Here is a 21,004-nt window from a genome sequence, read left to right as displayed (position 1 = left end):
GTAAAAGAAATACTAGATCAGCTAGAATACCAGGGGGTGATTGAAACTTGCACCTCACAAATGAACAACCCTTTGTTTCCGGTCTCCAAACCAGACAATTCATATCGTCTAGTTTTGGATTACCGACACCTTAACACATGTTGCAAAACTTTTGCAGTGCAAAATTCGCATAGTGCTGCACTAATGAATAACATAGTGCGCAAAAAATACAAAACAACATTAGACATCTCTAATGGATTCTTTTGTCAAAACATAGCACCAGAGAGCAGATATTTGTCTGCGTTCTCAATAAATGGCACTCAAAAACAATTCTGTCGGTTAGCCCAGGGGTACAAGAACAGCCCGGGAGTATTCTCAGCGAGAGTAACAGAATTACTACAAATATATGATGATGAAGCATTATCTTATGTCGACGACATTTACTTAACAGATGATGACTTGGAGACTCACTTGAAGAGAGTGAACACCATAATACTTGGGTTCGCAGCAGAGGGTTACAAATTCAACTTTAAAAAATCCAGAATTGCCCATCTGACAGTCCTGTTCTTAGGATATGAATTATCAAGTGAAGGCAAAAGCCTGGCTGACAATTTCCTAGAGAAATGTGCCGTAATCCAAGCACCTAGAACACTAAAAAACCTACAGTCGATTCTAGGCTTCCTAAATTTCGGAAGAACATACATTGCAAATTACGCAGAAAGGGTCAAACCCCTTTATGATCTAATAAAACCAGATTTTAAAAAAACCAATTGGACTCAAATACACACAGAAATTTTGAGATCCTTACAAACAGACATGTTAATTAAAACAAAATTAGAAACACGTGATAACACACGCAATCTAGTGATTCGAGTCATCCCAGGGAGATGCGGATTCACATACCTGACCTCTAATGAGGGAGAAAAGGTACCAATGGCATTTAAATCACACTTGTACACTAAGGCTGAAATGAAATTTAGCCCTACGGAAAAAATTCTAACTGCAACACAGACAGCTATAGCAAAAGAACGAGCCCTGGCACAAGGTAAACGAATAATAATCGTGACACCGATACCAGCCCTAGAGGCGGTAACAAAGGCAAGCATTCCAAATGCTAAAGCGCTCCATCCGAGATGGATACAATGGGCTAATTCTCTTGCTGCAACGGACGTGGCATACGAATTTGATCCTAACTTAAAAACACAAGAATTTCTCCAATATGAATTTGAATGTCCTCCGCCGACCGAAATTCTGCCTCTAGATCATTACGGCTGTATAATATATACAGACGGATCAGCACAACCCGCAGTCGGGGGTAAACAAGCTTATAGTGCTGCGTGCGCGATTGTTAAAGGTCGCTGGCACGAAGGGAAATTTAAACCAACCCTCACTAAAACGCAATCTCTAGGAGATTGCACAGCTCAGCGAGCTGAACTACTGGCATTTAAGATGGCGCTTGAAAATACCGATCGAGAATTCCCCACGCTCATAGTGTGCGATTCGTATTATTGCGTTCAGTCTTATAATGAATACTTGCAGATCTGGCTTCAAAATGGTTTTAAGGATGCAAAAGGAGGCACAATCAAGCATAAAATGCTCTGGGAACAAGTAGTTCTTTTGCAAAAAGAACTACCAAAGACTCACGTGATACACACACTGAGTCATCAACGTGATGGCGTTCACGTTGCAGGGAATTCATTAGCTGATGAGGCCGCGAAGGCAGCTGTGCAAACGGCTTCCGTAGCTGCCATCACCCGGTCAAAAACAAAAATAGACAGCGAAATATTACAAGCTGTCAGCACTTCAGAAAAGGATTCGATAGAAACACTCCCGAAAGGCTTTCCAGTAAAATACTCATACATAACTGATGCAAACAATGTTCCTTTTGCTCGAATCCCTGGAGTGGGGGATAGGGCAATTCCAAACATGGAACATAGGTTAGGACTAATAATAGCGGCACACGAAGGGCTTGCTTCCATCCATGCTGGCGTCTCAGCCACAGTATCATTATTAAAACAGAGATACTGGTGGCCACAAATGAGAAGACAAACAAGGAACTATGTTCTAGAATGTGAAATATGTCAAAAAATTAAAGTATCAACGGTGAGACGTCCAGCTCAGACGCCCCTTCTAATCTCGGATAAACCATTAGCCTGTGTTTATCTAGATCACTGCGGTCCCTTACAAAGGGACGGTAACTATAACTATATCTTGGTCGCAGTGGATTCATGCACGAGATTCATATGGATGTGGCCCCAGCGAACGGCTGACGCCAGAACTGTTATAAAAGATTTGCGAGTCTTTATCGGCACATACGCAATTGGCATGCTGCATTCGGACCACGGTCCTGCTTTTAGCTCTAAAGCTTATAAGGAGGCCATGGTCAGCATGGGCGTGGCATTGCGGTACTCTTGTCCATTTCACCCTGAGGGGAACGGAATTGTTGAAAGAAAAAACCGTGACATAAAGCAATCTATAACGGCAAAGGTATTAGGTTCGGGAGCTGGGTGGGTCAAACATCTAATAAGTGTCCAACGTAGTCTAAATAACTTGCCAAGAAATTCTCTGAAGGGATTCAGTGCGTACGAATTATTATTTGGAACTAGGATGTTGATCTCTGACATTGATAGTCAGACTTCAGTGGTGAAAGAAAAAAGCTTTGATATCAAAGACCGTTTGGCTATTTTGCAGGACTTAAACAAAACAAGAAAAGACCTGAGCAACATAAAGTTGAAACAACAGCCAACAACCACTGAAGAACCACCACCTGTCCCAGCAAGACCTGTCTGGATTCCAAAAGTCGGGGATCTAGTCAGGGAAAAGATCGCGGTAAAGAAGGAATTTGGGCCTTCTTACAGGAAAGCAGTTCCTGTCTTGTCTATCAACGGGACAAGATCAATTGTACTACCGCCACTTGCTGGTAAAAAGGAGAACCGAGTTGTATCCATCGACTTGGTAAAACCACAATCATGTGGCCGATAACAAACAGTAGGCCAATTGGACTCCCAATAAGTAGCCGAACACCAAGGTTTGCTACCAGTACAGAGGTCCTAACGAAGAGGCTCATCACATTTGAAAGGCCTACAGAAGAACAACAAGGATTATGCAACAATGCAATAGAACTCAGACCTCTGAAAACCCAAATAAAAACTTTTGGCAGAGACACACCAATCTACAATGAAGTACCAAGCGAAAATGCAGGAAACAGTAATCCTGAAGCAATTGGAACAATTGACAGAACTGCATCCGGCTACTTCATAAACTTCGATGATTCCTCTGAAGGCTTCAGTGAATCAAAGACACAGACATCATCAAAAACCTTTAAAGATAAAGCTAAAGAACTTTTGAAACAACTGAAAGAAACATATCTGATTTCTCCATGGATCGAATTTTGGGTGGGTTTTGGTGCATTTATCCTCATACTTTGGCTCATCATGGTACTTACTTTGGGACGCTTCATTGAGGGAAAATATGCTACAATGGACACAGCAAGTCAGAAAATCAACTTGATCCTCAAACCACACACATCGTCACACGTCGAGAAAAGAGAACTTTCTTCAGTCAACTTCACAGCCAATCCGATACCGGGTGGGGTAGCCTGGGACAACACTGACTATGAAATTTATGGTCCGGTCGAAATCCTGAAATATCCACACCAAATTAAGATCTCATTGAGTGACTTTGCAAAACCAAGCTCATTTGCTGATGATTGGGACTTCGAAAGCATTAATAATATGATGTCTGACTTAGTAATGTCTGCTAAATTTACCAAACATGATTATTTGCAGGGTTCTACAAATTATGATAGTATGTACTGTTATAACCACTATGGTAACCATTTTCTACATAGATCTGCACAACCTAGAAATGTTTTAAATTATAATCAATGGGAACATTGTGCAACCCCTCCAAAAGGAAGCTCAAGAACCTTCTATGACAAATATTCATACTTTTCAGGTTTTAACATAAGTAATGCTGAAGCATTTTATTTCAAATTGTCAAACAAGACAGGAACTAAGACCATGATAACAAACACAAAATTGATATATTCGGACTCATTTTTTGAACAAATGAATACTTTTGGTTTTGATTATTGGGACAAAAATGTGGAATTGAAAAGTGTTTGGGGTACAAAAGAATGGCAAGTACAGGGTATAGAATCTTTGTTTAGAGCCTGCATGATCCCAGAACAAATGATATTTTTAAATGACACTGTTCAACAAACTACCTGTCTTGGCCTAGCCAAAATTAAAGACTTAAATAATCCGTCTATTCAAAAACCAACAATGTACAGAAATAGCACTGTAGATGAAGAGATAGACGTAAATTATGTATTAAACCAAAACAGAACACATCCTGATTGGAAACAGTGGTTGATCTGGCCCACAGATACTAATAACTGTCAAGACAGATTCCTGAACAAAACACAGGGGTTCAAAATGACCAGGCCAGACCCTAGATATCCCCAAAGACATCACCCAGGGATAATAACCACCTACAGTGTGGGCAAATTATGCCTTCAGTGGCTACAAACGTCCACACTGACAGAAATTAAGCAACACCTAACTTTACTTACTGATGGTGCTGACTTGCGTGATTTCATTTTGGGACCACGCAAACAGCGTCAGAAACGTTTCATAGCAGCCTCTGTATATGCAGCATACAATGAGGCCTGGAAGGTTACTCAAATTGAAACAGCAGAGAGAATACGGGAAATTGACCTTATTAATTTGGAAAAATCACTTTCTGTAGTGGACAATGGGTTAATGACTCTGTCCTCCAGAATTTTTTCTTTGGACAGCATTGTGTCTTCAGCAATCGACATATTATCGCAAGACTTACTGTTATTACAACACGGTCAGTCTCAATTGCGTTCTATTGTACAGCTTGGCTGGACGTTACAAAATCTACGTTCAGGCTATGTGCCTTGGCGTTTAATCAACACAACGTCACTATTCCAAATCTTTAACCTTACTGATAGACAAATCAGTATGGCACAAAAGGGTGCTGATTATACAATCTTGAGCATTGAAAAACTCGAAAGATTACCAGTGACAATGTCAGAACGACCTGTCAGTGAATGGATAATACATGGGATAATAAATATTCCAATCTCAACCTTCAGGTTTCAATACTGCCAAAAATATATACAGGCTGGCATGTACGAGAAATTGGGAAAAGGGTACATCAAAACAACATGGAACCTGCCCTATTCACATGCATGTGTCAGTAATAAAGGACAGAAAGTGTTTCTTAGTGGCAATAATTGTGCGATGTCACTAAGCGGCACGCTTCTGTGTAACGGAATTAGTTTGCATGGAGCCTGTGAAGGGAATTCATACAACCTTTCATGTCACCAGCAAGGCGCACCTGCAACAGAGATAGAACCATTCTTTCAAAGACTCTATAATGGGAGTTACATTCTAATTGTAGATCGCAGATGTTGTAGTCTTATGCCCGGGACTCCTTATCTCGTAACTACGACTGCGAAGGTCAAGTGCTGTGGACGCTTATTGTTCCCCAGCTCCTTTCCAGACAGGGAGGCAAGGGCATGGCCCAACTTGAAAATTACTTCTATTCGAATAGATACTTTAAAGAATGAAAACAGTGCTTCTTCAGACGCCTACAAGGCTCACGTCATCAAAAGAAACGTATGATCTACAAGTCGCAAGGACGACTGCAGAGATACATTCATTGTTATCGACTAATTCCCCCTTACATTTCGCAGAAATCCTGAATGAAATCTTAAATATTTCTGATACCAATGGGGTCTCAAAGGTATTTAAGACAGTATTTTCGATGGCATTAACACCATTCAAAGCCATACTGGGTATTTTTCCAGATTTCGTCCATTCGATTTTTGGCGGACTTCCCCTGATCTTGGGACTAATTGCAGGAATCCTATTCTTGGTCCTTATTTTTCGTTATGGCAACCCATGTCACAGACCAAACTCTTGCGACAAGGGAAGAAACAATCCTAGCCATTGGATACCGGGACCGGATATCAAAAATCCTGGGACTCTCCCGGCTTAGAGACCTGAACATGACTTGGTTTCTATCATTTCGACCAATGTGGCAAAGATGTGTTTTACCTGTATTAAGGTGTCTGCTATGCGGAGAAGAATGCGTGTTAGACACCTGTCTGACGCTACAATCGGATGCGCCAATGGATGCAGAAACATTGTTGAGCCTGATCAAGGTTCACGCTTTGTGCTGCCCTCAAAGGCTACCAATCCTGATGACGGCATTCGTGGAAGCTTCACCACTACGATTAAGGGGTAGTGAAGTTCAAGATGAAAGCAGCATCGAACAGGTACGACCTTCTGTCAGCAATGCGAATCAGAATGTCAATGGAGACAATCATGCGCACGAATGCATGGTTACACCTTTTTCCGAGTTAGTGGAACTTTCCCAGGAAGCTGTTGACAGCTTTTTCGAAAGCCTAAATGATATGATGTTCTCACCAGAGCAGAAATAGAGACTTTTGAGCAAGCTCGCACACGGCGTTCCCTGAATTCGGCCTTCAACTTTAAAAATAAAGTCACATGAACAATTTTCCTCCAGTTCACGGACAGCAATTTTTCAGCAGCCCCAAAATATTTTTGCATATTTTTCGGGACACTATCTTCTGCTTAAAGTAAGAACTATTCTTAGAGAACTAAGGTTTCTAAATTTTAGATAGCTTATAGACATTAGCTGCCCGCTGGTATGTTTTTTTTTTTTTTTAATTTTTTTTTTGTAAGACATTTATTGTGCATTGTCATAGAAAAATTACAGTCAATCTCGCCTACAACCTTAAGAGGCCGGCTTTGCAAAGTACGCAAGAATAAATGCACAGTTCATCCATACACAGCCCATCAGCCGACAACCATAGGTCCGGCGGCGCATGTTCTGTAGTAGCGTAGGCGGTGGTTTCGACAGTGCATCCGCATGGTAAATTTGCCTTAACAGTCTTACATTTTGTGGTATTTTTACAAAATCCCCCATAACCTAGTGGGGACAAAACAAACAACAAAGCAATAACCCCCTGTAAACCTTAAAGCACTGTGTCACAGCATTCTCCCCCCCTCATATGCCTAACAAGTGTAGCTCATAGTGGCAACATGTCTTTAAACAATGGAGCGCTCAGCCCTCATTATCAGCAGATGCCATTGACACCATATATTGTTGAAAGGGCTCCCAAAAGTCTCTGGGGCGGGATCCCATAGGCAACTCTTCCTCATACGTGACTAAGGTGTCTCTACAATAGGTCAGATCTTCCAGCCAAGTTCTCACTTTAGGCTTTCGCCTACTGTTCCAGTGTAGGGATATTCGTCTCTTCGCCATTAATAACGCAACCACACAAAGTTTACGCCGTCTCGCTCGCAAGTGCGGCACCAATCCCAGGAGACAAACTTTAGCAGTACACGGCAATTGGGCTCCCAACATAGCGTTGAGTGTCCGTATCACCTGGTCCCAGTATTGTGTTACAGCCTCACAGTGCCACGCCAAGTGTATGAAGTCCGCGTGTTCCCGCCCACACCTAGTGCAATTAGAGTTGTCTCTCAGCCCATATCTGTGCAGTCGTGCAGGGGTGTGGTACATCTGGTGCAAATATTTGTAATGGATCAGTCTAAGGTTCCCGTTAGGTGTTAGCATCCCCGTGAGCATGCAGGAGGCCTCCCAGTCCTCTTCCGTGAGATCCTCCCCCAGTACCGCTTGCCATTTCTCCCTGGCTCTTGCAGTGTCTCCACCATTGCTAGCTTGTGCGCAGCGGTACAGTCGGGATACCAGGTGTGCAGCTGAGGGGGTGTTGATCATGAGTGTCAGTGGCTCTAGTGCCTGCGGTTCTGCTGGGAAAGACACAAAGTGTTTCTTCACCGCCCTCTGGAGCCTATAATAGTTGAAGCTAAACAACAGAGTTGGATTCTGGATATATGTGAGTTGGTTCAGCTGCACAAAGTGCCCTTCCCTGTACAGATCCCCAAGGGTGTCTATGCCAGCCTGTTTAAGGAGGTCCATCCCTACCTGTTCTTGCGTGACAGACAGCGCCGGGTGGTGAGCTAACGGGAGTGTCGGTGCATAGAGTGGTGTGCAACGCGCCATCCTACTGAGTGTCCTCCATGCTTCCACCGTGGTGTTCACTGGGTTAATATCGTGGGCGTGTAATCTGGGACGTTTGTGTGTCAATATACTCGTTAGTGGGATGGGGTCAGCATCTCCATGCTCGACAGCCACATGGGTGAGGAAAGGTATCTCGTGAAACCAGTAATGCGCGTATTGCGCCTGAGCACACTGATAGTATAGATAGATGTCTGGCACCTTGAATCCCCCTCTAGCGTATGGGAGCGTCAGAGTCTGCAGGTCTAGTCTAGCCTGCTTACCCGCCCAGATTAAGGAGAGCATGAGAGATTTAATGTTACGGAACACCTCCGCCGGGGGCTTAATAGGGATATTATTAAAAAGATATAAGAATTTGGGCAGGAGCACCATCTTCACAATGGCAAGCCTGTCCGCCAGAGAGAGCGGTAGTCTTATCCATCTCTTGACCTTGTCCTCCAAAGCAGAGACAGCCCTCCCGTAGTTGGTGCGGATGACTAGCTCTGGATCCCTGTGGAACCAGACTCCTAGGTATTTCGTCGGCTCCTCCTGCCATTCCAGGGGATAGTCCAGAGGCGCGGGTTGGGTGCTATCCGTCAGTGGGAGTATGAGGGATTTGTTCCAGTTAATTTGGAGCCCTGCATATTGGCCGAATTTAATGTATTCCCGCATTAGGGGGTTGAGGTTTGACTCCGGGTTTTTCACATATAAAACCATGTCGTCCGCATACAGGGCAATGTGTATGGGCCGCGTAGGTAACTGAATGGCTGAGTAGTGGTGGTGCTGTCTTATTTTACACGCCAAGGGTTCCAATATAAGGGCAAAAAGCATAGGCGATAGGGGGCACCCTTGTCTGGTGCCACGTCGGATGTCAATCGGGGATGAGAGATGTTTGTTCACCCGTATGCGGGCCGTCAGGCCCGAGTACAGCATCGTGATCCAGCCAATGAATATGGGGGGGAATCCCATCCGGAGCAGAACTGCGTGCAGGAACGGCCAGTCAATCGTATCGAATGCCTTAGCCGCGTCCAGCAAGACAGCAACCGCCTTGATATCCGGGGCCAAGTAGTGCGCCAAAGCAAAGAGGGTGCGAGTGTTGTGTGCGGTCGACCGGTCTGGGATGAACCCCGCCTGGTCTGGTCTTATTAACATCGGCATTAATGGCTTTAGTCGGTCCGCCAGTATGCTGGCTAGGATCTTGGTGTCAACGTTTATCAATGAGAGAGGACGGTAGGAGTCGCACTGTTCTTCATCCTTACCAGGTTTCAGAATGGCGATGATCAACGCCTCTCTCATAGACGGTGGCAGAGTCTGGGCTTCATGAGCGGCCTCGTACAGATTCACCAGATGTGGTGCTAGCGTATGTTTTATAGAATTCTATAACGAAGCCATCCGGGCCCGGTGCCTTGCCATTGGGGAGCCTTTTGATGGTGTCCACGATTTCTTGTGTCGTGAGGGGCCTAGCTAGGTATTCCCTGTGCCCGTCTGCCAGCCAGGCAATCTCTACGTCAGCCATGTATTCCAGTATCTCCTCCCGTGGCACCTGTGGTCTGGCCTCGTATAGAGCCCCGTAGGTTTCCCTGAATTCGCCCATAATGGTCGGTATGTCGTGCGCGCGTGTGCCTTGTTTGGTGCGTATAGATGCTATATGTTGTGGTGCCCTTCCCGAGCAAATCTTTTCTGCTAGGGCCCTGCCCGGCCTACCCCCTTCCCCATATCTCCTGGCCGTAGTTCTCTTAAATATGTATTTGAGTTCGTCATCAGCAAACGTGTTGTACTCCAACAGTATGGATTGTATGTCGCTTAGTAGCGCCGTGTCCCCAGTGTTTGTGTAGCGCTGTTCCAGATCTCGGAGCATCTCCTCCCTCCTGGTAAGTTGGTGGCGAATATCTTTCAGTATACCAGCAGACGTGTTAATGCACACGCCCCGTATTGTCGCTTTAAATGCTTCCCATAGAAGGCACGGGTCCTCTGTGGTAGGGGCATTTAGCTCGAAGTAGTCAGTGATCGCCGTTTGGAGGGTATCTACATAAAGCGGGTCGCGCAAGGCCTGTGCGTTGAAGCGCCATGTGTAGGGCGGTGGGACATAGTGTGGGATCCGTACCCGTAGGAGCACGGGACTGTGATCTGACAGTGTTCTAGGGAGATGTGTAATCTGCTCCACCCAGGCAAGGACGTCCTGTGTGGCTAGCCAAAAGTCTAGTCTGGACCAGCTCCTATTTACAGCATTGATGTGTGTGGCTGCCTGTTCCCCCGGATGCAGTAACCTCCACAGGTCACCGACGTGCAAATCAGACATTGCGTCAAGCAGCATTTCTCTCGCCTTGGTATGGTGCTCAGGCGTGTGTGCTGCCCTGTCAAGCCCGTCCCTGAGTGTGACGTTGAAGTCCCCTCCCCAGAGAACATTGTCCGCACGTACATCAGCTACAATATGCCATAGCCTTTCAAAGAAGTCTGCATCGTCCACGTTCGGACCATATACATTCACAAGAGCCAGTCTATGATGCCTCGTCTCGCCTACTACTATTACATATCGACCCCCCGGGTCAGTGTGCGTGTCTGTGATTTTGAAGTGAGTGCCTTTTTTTACCAGTATACTAACGCCACGGGAGTATGATGAGTAGTATGAGCCAGTTGTGGATTCTGCCCATTTGTTACCCAGCCCGTGCGTGGAAGTGGGTGCCAAGTGAGTTTCTTGTAGGAAGGCCACATCGACCTTGAGCCTGTCAAAGTACGCAGACATTTGCCGTTTCTTTTTCGGGTTCCCCAGCCCCCTGACATTCCACGTGATGAGGTTGAGTGTGTCAAAGCGCGCCATTAGCGTGTGGTCCGGCGGAAATGTGCATCACGTGATCTGTGTGGCCACCTATGAAACAGCACAATCCTAACATCCGCTATGAAGGCAACAACGGAGTTCGCAATGCTTCTCAGATACAGTGCAAATACAGTAACTTCAATCAGCTTCCCCATCCCCCCACCACCCACTTTAGCACCCAAACTTCACCAAAGCCATTCCCCCCCGAACTTCAGAACAGTGAGTAAACTTTTTGTGGGGAACACCCTCCTGGGGGTGCCGCCCGAAACACACATCTCCATCCACATAGTGGATGTGGACGGGCGCGAGTAGCGTGCTATAACATCATCAATACTAACTTCCTATCCCCCCCACCCCATCCCCGATCCCCCGCAGGCACTTAGTGACCTTCAACAGTCTTCCAAACCCCCCCCCCAAAGTACAAGACCACTCTTAGGTAGTGTCGAGCACCCACAATGTCAGTGTCTCAGGGCTACACAGTGAAAGGCAGGTAGCGTACCTCGTTAGTTTTCTGTCAATAGTTAGTGGAGGCCCAATGCTCCTGTGCTGGTTCTGTATTAACAGTTCCCCATATTACTCACTGCGCTACCGCCATGTACGATTCCCATCCAGGGTCCGCCAGCAGTGGGTGTCACAGTCTCGTGGCGCGCCACGCGAAGCTTCACCCAGTTTGTAGTGTCCGTCGTGTGTCGTCCACAGTGCTGAAGTAGTCCGAAGAGGCACACGTTGAGCCATCGCGCTTTCAGTCGTTGTCGCTCATTCTGCTCGCATTCTCCTGAGTCTTCCGACGTTTGGTGAGGGTCTTGACGTACTCCTGTGCGGCTTGCACAGTCGTGAGGACCACCGGCTTACCATCCGTCAGGATTTTGAGTTTTGCAGGGTACAGCATCGCGTACCCAATGTCCAGCTCGCGAAGCTTCTTCTTGACTGTAGCAAATTCCTTCCTGGCTTGTTGCACCGCCATGGTGTGGTCAGGGTAGAACTCCAGCGAGTTGCCCTGATGGTTAATGGCGCCTTTTTCCCTCGCAAGCCGGAGTATAGTGTCTCTGTCCCTGTAGTTGAGTACCCGGGCGATGATTATTCGAGGCGGAGCCCCTGGTTTCGGAACGGGGGCCAGAGAGCGATGAGCGCGCTCAATCAGGAAGACTTCAGAGAAGCAGTCAGCCCCGAAGATGTCCTTCAGCATACTTTCCACGTATGTCTCCATCTTGCCCGTGTTGGTGGATTCCGGCAGGCCCGAGATGCGCACGTTGTTGCGGCGGGACCTCGCTTCCTGGTCCTCCACCTTCGCCTTCAGGGTTGCCAGGGTCCCCTCAAGGGCGCTGTGTGTTTTTGCGATGTCTCTGGAGTGATCCTCCACCGAGGAGATCCTGCGCTCCGCCTCCACCAGCCTCCCCTCGTGGTTTTCCAGCTTGTTAGACAGGGAGTCCACCCGCGCCACGACACTGTCCATCTTGCCATTCATGTCATGGAGACTCTGCTGGATAGCCCTCAGTACCGCCTCCATGCCGGCGCCCTCCTCCAGTACCTGGTCTCCAGCAGCGTCCTGAGCAGCGCCTGATTTCGTCGCTTGCTTCCTTGCTTCAAAGGGCAGCTTTGACTGTTGTTTGTCCGGCTTGCCCATCGCGCTCGGGGAGCCAACTGGGCTAGTGACTTGTGGGCTCGTAGGTAATGCTGTCGCAGTCGCTGTCCGTGCGCGTCGCAGCCGTGTTCCAGACGTCCTCCACGTCTGGGCCCTGCTCATTGGGCCATGTGGCGGGCTCTACGGAGGTGCAGGTCGGCTCAGCGCGCCGCGCAGGAGTGTCATGTGCCAGTGCATACGGTGCAGGGCGCTGGCCGTGTCCCTTTATCTCCCAGGCCGGGTGGAGCGGACTCGCTGGTGATGGCGGGTCAAGTTCGCGCCGTCAAGGCATCGGTCAGCATCAGCAAGCAGCTTCCGACGTGCACGCTCCTCTCCAGCTCACCTCCGGTCGATACTCCTCCCAAGGCACCGTAGTAGCCGCACAAAGCGAGGTCTCCACGCTGGTGGCACGCCGATATGTCACGGTAGGGAGCTGGCAGCGTCCGGCGCAGGGTCGCCGAGTGTGCGTGTCACCGCCGCCGCCATTTTGGCCGCCGTGGAACGCATACAGTCCGCCGCGATTCCTGCAGGTTGTACAGGTACACCGTACCTGCAAGCCGCCGATATTAGCGTTCCACAGCTAGCGCGTTGAGGGGGGGTTTGTCCAGTGGTCGTCTAAAGGCGGCATCGTGTGGTTTCATCCGCGGTCCCTGCAGTCGCGCGCCGCCATTTTGGGCAGCCGGCCCGCTCCATGAGAAGTCATGCCGGTTCTCTTCGGCGTGCGGTCCGTTTCCCAGCCGAGATCGCCACAGAGTGAAGGCGAGTCTATCAGCCGTCCATTCCGCCGTTTTTCGCTGGAATCGGGGCAGGTTTAGGGCCAGGGGTTCCGAGGAGACGCGCCCGTCCGGCGGAGCCGACTTAGAAGTCAGCCATCTCGCAGTGCGCCCTCTAGCGCCCCCTGCCCGCTGGTATGTTCATAAATATTTTATTGTGTGATGGAATGGTCTCGAACTTTTTTTCTGTATTAAGAGCCATTTCATGTGTAGATTCTCATATACCAAATAGCAATAATGTATACAAATGCGTGTTTACTTTGGCATTATTCTACAGCTTGAGTGCATACAATACAAATGATTGCAATTTCTTCCGTATATTTGAAAAATTTCAAAATGCATTTATGTATTATGTATTTTGGGGTGGTAAGGTATACACTATACTCTATAGTATGTTTTTACTATGCATAGATTAGTAAATATGTCCATAGTTAGCGTGGAGTGGGTGTGATGTATTCCTATAGGTTCTGAATCGATCCCCCTATTCCTGACCCTATTCTGGTTAAACAAACCAACAAGTTAACTAGCAGTCAGCCCATGAGGCAGAAAACCCCCATGATGCAGATACCGTTATCTGACGCAGTCACACTACGGCACAGGAACGTGTTATCTGATTAGGTCATAACGCTTGCGATCTAATTAGAGAAGCGATATTCCTCCAGCCCCTGATAAGGCATACGGAGTTCCCATAACAAATCAAACCTATGACAACCTGGGCAAAACCCTGCGGCCATTGTTTTGATTTCACCGAGAACTTCAGCAAAAGAATGTGCTAACGAGCAAGTCGTATGACATCCTTATTGACGTATCTATGTCCATCCTTACGTCAATCTCGGCACCTTAAAGGTATAAATATTACCGATATTGCCCTATGCAAACACACGCGGTGGTGACGAGACGGAGCAGCCATACTTGCCGAAGCCCAGAGCAGAGCAGACCCCGCTGGCACAGCCCCGCCTTCCTGACGCGCTGAGAACGAGACGCGCTGCTTTCTCCTGCCGAGAGATCCAGCACCGGCGCTTCCGGGTAGCCCTCGCAGGCAGCCTGGAATATCGAGACCAGAGAAAGAGATACCATCCCTCATTCATCCTTAATTCCAGGTACAGAACTGAATAACCCCTCGCAGAGAATTCTTTAGTTATTCACTTGGCAAAAACAAACTTAACTTAAACTGTAACTTTCTATTCCCGCCCACGTATTAGGCTTAGGTCAGGTACACGGGGTAGGCGTATTTAGAAACACCAGTTGAGTACGTTTAGTCAAATGTATATGTGTATATAATATATTTTATTCATTTTAAAACATCTTATGGCTTAGAAACCATATCAATGTTTTTACAGTATTATTTTATACTTCTGCTTTTAATGTATGCACTTTACTTAACTATAAGTATTGCAATATTATCGATCCATTTCTCTTGTATGAGAAAAGAGACTGATCAATAAATAACACCTTTTTATTGAACACGCCCGTCTCTTCCTTTTCTCTACATTCTGATGAGACTAAGAATGCACGTACTGACTGAGTAAAATAAATTGCCTTTTGTTCACACGACTCTCGAGATACACTCTTGATTAGGGGAGAGCAAAGTTGTCATGTTCTATGGTTGTCAGAAACTAAATCCCTTCTTGTCTAATCAGGGAAGTTAATTCCTTCCTGAACATTCGAGAAAGTTTCTAGTGAACTCTGAGCTAGCTGGCAAACCCAAAACTTTAAGTCTAATATCGTCAGTAGTAGACCTAGTTAACGTCTGGTCTAGGCCTTTACTATTGAAGGTATTATTCCAATGCGCAGAGCCTATTGGGATAATAGGAACTACACTACAAGGTCTTAGCTGCCCTAGACCCTGGAGACTGGATGGTAGCGTTGGACTTGCAGGACGCTTATTTTCACATCCCGGTCCTGACGGCCCACTGGCGTTACCTGCTGCTCACGGTAGGCCACGAGCACTTTCAGTTTACCGTGCTCCCCTTCGGCCTTACCAGTGCCCCACGGGTGTTCACGAAAGTGAGGGCGGTGGTCGCAGCTCATCTGCGCAGGTTAGGGGTTTCAGTCTTCCCCTACCTCGAAGACTGGTTGTTGAAGGCGGGCTCGCCCCAGACAGTCGTCAGGCACCTTCAGACTACGGCCGACCTCCTGCACCTGCTGGGGTTTTCCATCAATGTGCCGAAGTCACACCTGTGTCCCTCTCAGAAGCTCCTCTTCATCGGAGCGGTTCTAGACTCGGCGCAGTTTCGGGTTTATCCACCCGAACAGCTGGTTCGGGATATTCAGGCTCTGATTCCAATCTTTCAGCCTTTATCCCGAGTCTCGGTCAGGTTGATGCTGCGGCTTCTGGGGCTGATGGCCTCCTGCATCCTTCTGGTGCATCACCCCCGGTGGCGGATGCGGGCTCTGCAGTGGGACCTGAAGTTTTAGTGGGCCCAGCATCAGGGCAACTTGTCCGACCAGGTCTTGATCTCGGAGGGCACTGCAAGACAGTTGCAGTGGTGGCTCACGGACCGCGATTGGGTCAGCGGCAGATCCCTCTCCCTACCCCAACCGGAGCACGTAGTTGTGACGGACGCGTCCCTCCAGGGCTGGGGGGGCCACACGGGAGAGTCAGAGATCAGAGGCCTCTGGTCTCCGGCGGAGTCCCAGCTCCACATCAACTTTCTGGAGCTGCGGGCGATCCGACTTGCACTGAAGGCATTCCTCCCCTCTGTCTGGGGGAGTGTAGTGCAGGTGTTCACGGGCAACACCACCGCCATGTGGTCCTGCAACAAACAGGGCGGGGTGGGGTCGTGGACCCTATGCCAGGAGGCTCTGCGCATCTGGCAGTGGCTGGAACATCAGGGCGTGACCCTGGTGGTTCAACACCTGTCAGGTTCTCTGAACGCCAGGGCGGACGAACTCAGCCGTCGGTGCATGATGGATCACGAATGGCGTCTGAACTCTGACGTGGCGCAAGGCCCCTTTCAGCAGTGGGGGGAGCCTTGGTTAGATCTATTCGCCACAGAAGAGAATGCACAATGTCACCAGTTCTGCGCGTTGGAATTTCCAAGGCGGCACTCGATCGGCGACGCTTTTCGTCGTGAGTGGAGTTGCGGTCTATTGTACGCCTTTCCGCCTATACCACTTCTACCCAGAGTGCTGAAGAAGATCAGGCACGACCGGGCCCAGGTTATCTTTGTGGCTCCGTCTGGGCACGAAGATATTGGTATCCAGAGCTACTCAGCATGTCTGTCGATCCCCCGATTCGTCTGCCTCATCAGGAGGACCTTCTGTCACAGCAGCAGGGGACGGTCCTCCACCCGAACCTGTGGAGACCTACAAGCTTGGAGATTAAGCGGCGACAGTTGAGGCCATTCGCCTTGCCTCCTGAAGTCTGTAATGTCATTCTGGCAGCCAGGCGTCCCTCCACAAAGTCAGTATACGCCTGCAGGTGGAACAGATTTGTGGCATGGTGCACAGCAAAGGCTGTGGATCCTCTCTCTGCACCCCTTTCTGAGGTTCTCCTCTTCCTTCTTTCTCTTGCCCAGCAGGGCTCTGCTCTGGGCACTATCAAGGGCTACCTTTCTGCCCTTTCCGTCTTCTTAAGGCTACCTGATCAGCCATCTTTGTTCAAGTCCCCAATTGTAAATAGGTTTTTGAAGGGCATCACACACATGTTCCCTCCTGTTCCATTTGTGATGCCTCAGTGGGACTTGAACCTTGTACTTACCTTTCTGATGTGTGCTCCATTCGAGCCACTTCATAACTGTCCTCTCCGTCTTCTTACTCTAAAGACTGCTTTCCTAGTTGCCATCACCTCTGCCAGGAGAGTGAGTGAGCTCCAGGCTCTTTCTTCCAAACCTCCTTTGCTTTCTGTCCATCCGGACAAGGTTGTGTTGCGGACAAGACCCTCTTTCCTGCCCAAGGTAGTCACAGCCTTCCACATTGGGCAGTCCATCACCTTGCCCACCTTCTTTCCGCCTCCGCACCCCTCTAAAGAGGAAGAGCGGCTCCATCGTCTGGACCCAAAACGTGCGCTGTCATTCTATCTAGACCGCACACGCCATTTCCGGGTGGATGACCAACTCTTTGTTGGTTACGTAGGCGCTAAGAAGGGACGGGCGGTGCACAAGCGGACCATCTCTCGGTGGATGATCTTGTGCATCCAGGCGTGTTACTCCTTGGCTAAGAAGGAACCCCCTGTTGGGCTGAGGGCTCATTCAACTTGGGCCACGGCGACTACGACTGCCTTAGGCTGAGGTGTGCCCTTGCAGGACATTTGTCAGGCAGCTACGTGGGCCTCGCTGCACACATTTGGGAGACACTACTGCCTGGACAGCCAAGTCCGGAGGGATGGCTTCTTTGGCCCTTCCGTCCTCCAGGACTTTCTGGTGTGATTATTGGTTCGCAGACCCACCACCGGGGTTGGTATTGCTGGGGTATCTATTCTAAGGTAAGGAATCTATCACTAACGTGTCTTTTTTAAATGCACAAGTTACTACTTGCGTAACGATATATCTGTAAGAGACATTAGTTAGTGATAGATTCCTTACCGACTCACCCATCGTCCCCGTTCTGCGAACCGATATCTAGGGTTAAGGTCATCCCCTTTCAGGGCCCTAGTTTCATGGCACCAGTGTAGGTTCTATCATGGCTCTGCGTATCTGGCGTGGAAAAGCTGTGTATCAGAACTGACGTCAGTGCGCGATGGCGGCGTCTAAGTACTCCGACGACGTCATACCGGCGCTATCGACGCCGACGACGGACGCGGAGCCGCGGACGACGCCTGCCGGCGCGCAGGGGTATTGCTACGCAAAAATCTTCTGGATCCAGTCTGATGCCTGGGGATATTCTAAGGTAAGGAATCTATCACTAACTAATGTCTCTTACAGATATATCGTTACACTAATTGGTAATCGCAAATTAGGAAATGCAAAACCAAGGGTCCCCAGGGGCTCAAGGCCTCCCTGAAGCACCCCAAAACAAATTGTGCACTTGTGAAGTGCTCACATGCCCTAGGGGCTTCATGGCACTTTGAAAAATGCATTTTTAGTGCACTTTCAAAAATTGCGCATGGTTACCATTGACTTGGAGTCGATGGTCATAGCATTTCCTAAATGCCCAGTTAGCATTTAGGAAATGCTTGGTACATGTACTTGGAGTCGCAATTTTAGGTAATTGCAAAAAAATTGAGATTACCTAAAATGCACTGCCAATGCCTTTCATACATCTTTTAAAAACACAGTACACAATGCATTAAAAAACAATCACAATTAAAACACAATAATCAAAAAAAGAGGGAGAACACATAAGACAACCAAATAAGTCTTTATACTAATACTATACTAATCTGTTCTGATCGTTGTTAAGAGTACATGAATTTCCAAATGATCATCATCTATTGCATCCGATCGTTCATCAGATTTAACACAAGTTATACGTCGAAGCGTTTTGGTGGTTTACAGAAAATTAGACCACCTTCTTCAGGACACATTGATATCTCCCACATACTTGACATAAAAAAGGGTTTAATCTGTATGCAGATTAGACTCAAAATTACCACAAAAAACGGAAGTTTTGATGTATGTATATTAATCAATAGCCTTCTTCCCCATTAAAGATCTCCACAACCCCACAAAAAAGTGGTACCTCAAATCAAAAATAGGTCTAACCGGTCATGTCAATTATTAATAACATTCATACTTCCTTATAAACTAAAAACCCTTAAAGTCTATCCATCCATCCATAAAAAAAATTTATTCACCATATCAGTCCTTACCACTTAGTCATTACTTATCAAATTGCATGACGGCCTCAAATCTATCAGTTGGACTCACCAACTTTATGAGTCTCTATTTTGGGTTTGTTGCTCTTTTTTAGACGAATCCTGATAAAACTGAGTGGATACAAGTCTCATAAGGTTTCACAACAAGGTATTAAGGAAGGGACTACTACAAGGGAAATATAGAGAGATATGTTCTCTTCATCTAACCTTATATACCTTTCTATTTTCCTATTTCACCTACCTTATAAATATAATCAGTCATAAGCAGTCTTCACCTTAAGCATGGGCCCTTGATCCTATGGTATATTTCAGTCACCCACACAGCTGAACGATTCCTCTTCACTAGGATTTCAACCTGATACTCATTTCACAGGGTTAAAGGCTTCCTATACCTTCTAAGATGTGATATTAAAGATCTTACCAAATCTATACAATTGAGGAACTTAACTTTGGTTGAATTTGTAGTGCAGTTGAGTGTGGTACAGGTGTGAATGATTGGAGGATTCTATGTACTTTGACTGTATTTCTAGATATTCCATTTCAGAAAAAAATCGAATTTTAATAAGCTTAATAATGTTTTACTTACCAGGAATTATAAGAAACAACATTCGAGGAGGTGCTTCATGTTCTTTGCTGAAGAGATCTTTCCATGAGCCATACTTGAGCACTTGAGTGGCAGCTCCGCTACAGTATATAAACTCTTCAAAAGGGTGAATTAACCCTTCCGACTCGTGTGCCTGCATTTTCAATCTATGCGGAAAAGGAAAGCAAAAAACAGAATAAGTAAGCCAGAAAGGTGGCACATACATAATGGTGCATTATGACCATTCAGCAGAACATCCAACACACACATCTTGAGACAAAATGTTGTGAGTGAAGAAGCTCAGGTATAAAGCACTCAATAATATCAGTACCTTGATTGCCTGTTTTGTATGAACCAATCAATAATATCCGAACCTTGGTTGCCTGTTTTATATGAACCAATCAATAATATCAGAACCCTGGTTACCTGTTTTGGACATACAAATTTGTATTCAGGGGTTTCCTAGAAAAGAAGACACTTTTACGAATACATTATTATGCAACCAAATATATTCCAGTTTAAGTTTTCTGCATGCACCTAAGGATACCGTTTCTCTCCTACCATCTTGTATCCAATGTTTAAAAAAAAATTCCTAGCAGAATTCATTGGAATATTTACTTAAATTATTGGCAAATCCGCGCAGCTGCTTCAACAGCCATTAATATCTCACCTGTTGTCACTACATTGGGAGGGGTCCAAGTACTATCAGAATACACAATTATCATGGTCAAACAGACGTCATCTAGTGGCCTTTGAACTGCACAATTGCCGATGCACACTAAATTATAAGTCCAAACTATAAAGTAGGCATTTACCCATGCAGTAATCAAAAGAAGTCCTTTAAGGTATTTTTTTCGCTTTATTCTTCTCAATGATTCATGTACAAAAGCAAGCAATGGCAGCCGACACGTGTTTCGTCTGAAGGACTTTTTCAAGGCTATATAAAGTAGAAAGAGAAAGTTGACACCCCAGAGTATGGAGTCCTGAAGACCAGTATGGACACAAGAATTCTGAGTGCCCGTATGTAGATGACGTGTTAGCGCCCCGTCATCCGTTGCTTCTCTAGCAAATGTTTGATCAGCATGCAAATGAAATTGATCCAAGTCACCAACCTCTGTTCCCACACCGGATGCCTGCAGAGACAGTTAATGCAATATGCGCAAGCACATGGGTATGTAGTACAGTCTGAGGTTCCAATACACCTTAAATGATTGTACCTATAGGGATTCTATGTCAGGACCGGAGGCTCAGATTATGCTTTCCTTCTTTCGCTTTATTTTATAAATGTAACCCACAGCAGCGAGAAAAGCAATACTGATGTCTTTTTCTCCATTAACAAAGGAAAAACATCATTTAATCATAACAACAAGTACATCCAAGTCCATAAACATCAACT

General features: G+C 46.8%; 1 protein-coding gene across 4 annotated transcripts in view; it reads right to left on the bottom strand.

The window, feature by feature from the left end:
- The window catches only part of LDAH (lipid droplet associated hydrolase), a 1,444,635-nt gene that overhangs the window by 1,345,395 nt on the left and 78,236 nt on the right, over positions 1-21,004 (bottom strand). For all 4 annotated transcript variants that reach the window (XR_013596100.1, XM_078647724.1, XM_078647725.1 and 1 more), the window contains exon 2: positions 19,612-19,775. Coding sequence is in view for 3 of the 4 variants with exons in the window: in XM_078647724.1 (XP_078503850.1) it covers positions 19,612-19,768 (157 nt within the window). In the remaining variant the exon portion in view is untranslated. The remainder of the gene's footprint in view (positions 1-19,611; positions 19,776-21,004) is intronic.

The sequence above is a fragment of the Lissotriton helveticus genome, chromosome 6, assembly GCF_964261635.1.
Source record: "Lissotriton helveticus chromosome 6, aLisHel1.1, whole genome shotgun sequence".
Classification (NCBI taxonomy): domain Eukaryota; kingdom Metazoa; phylum Chordata; class Amphibia; order Caudata; family Salamandridae; genus Lissotriton; species Lissotriton helveticus.
The sequence above is the reverse complement of the archived record's forward strand: the minus strand, read 5'-3'. Positions and strand labels throughout refer to the sequence as shown.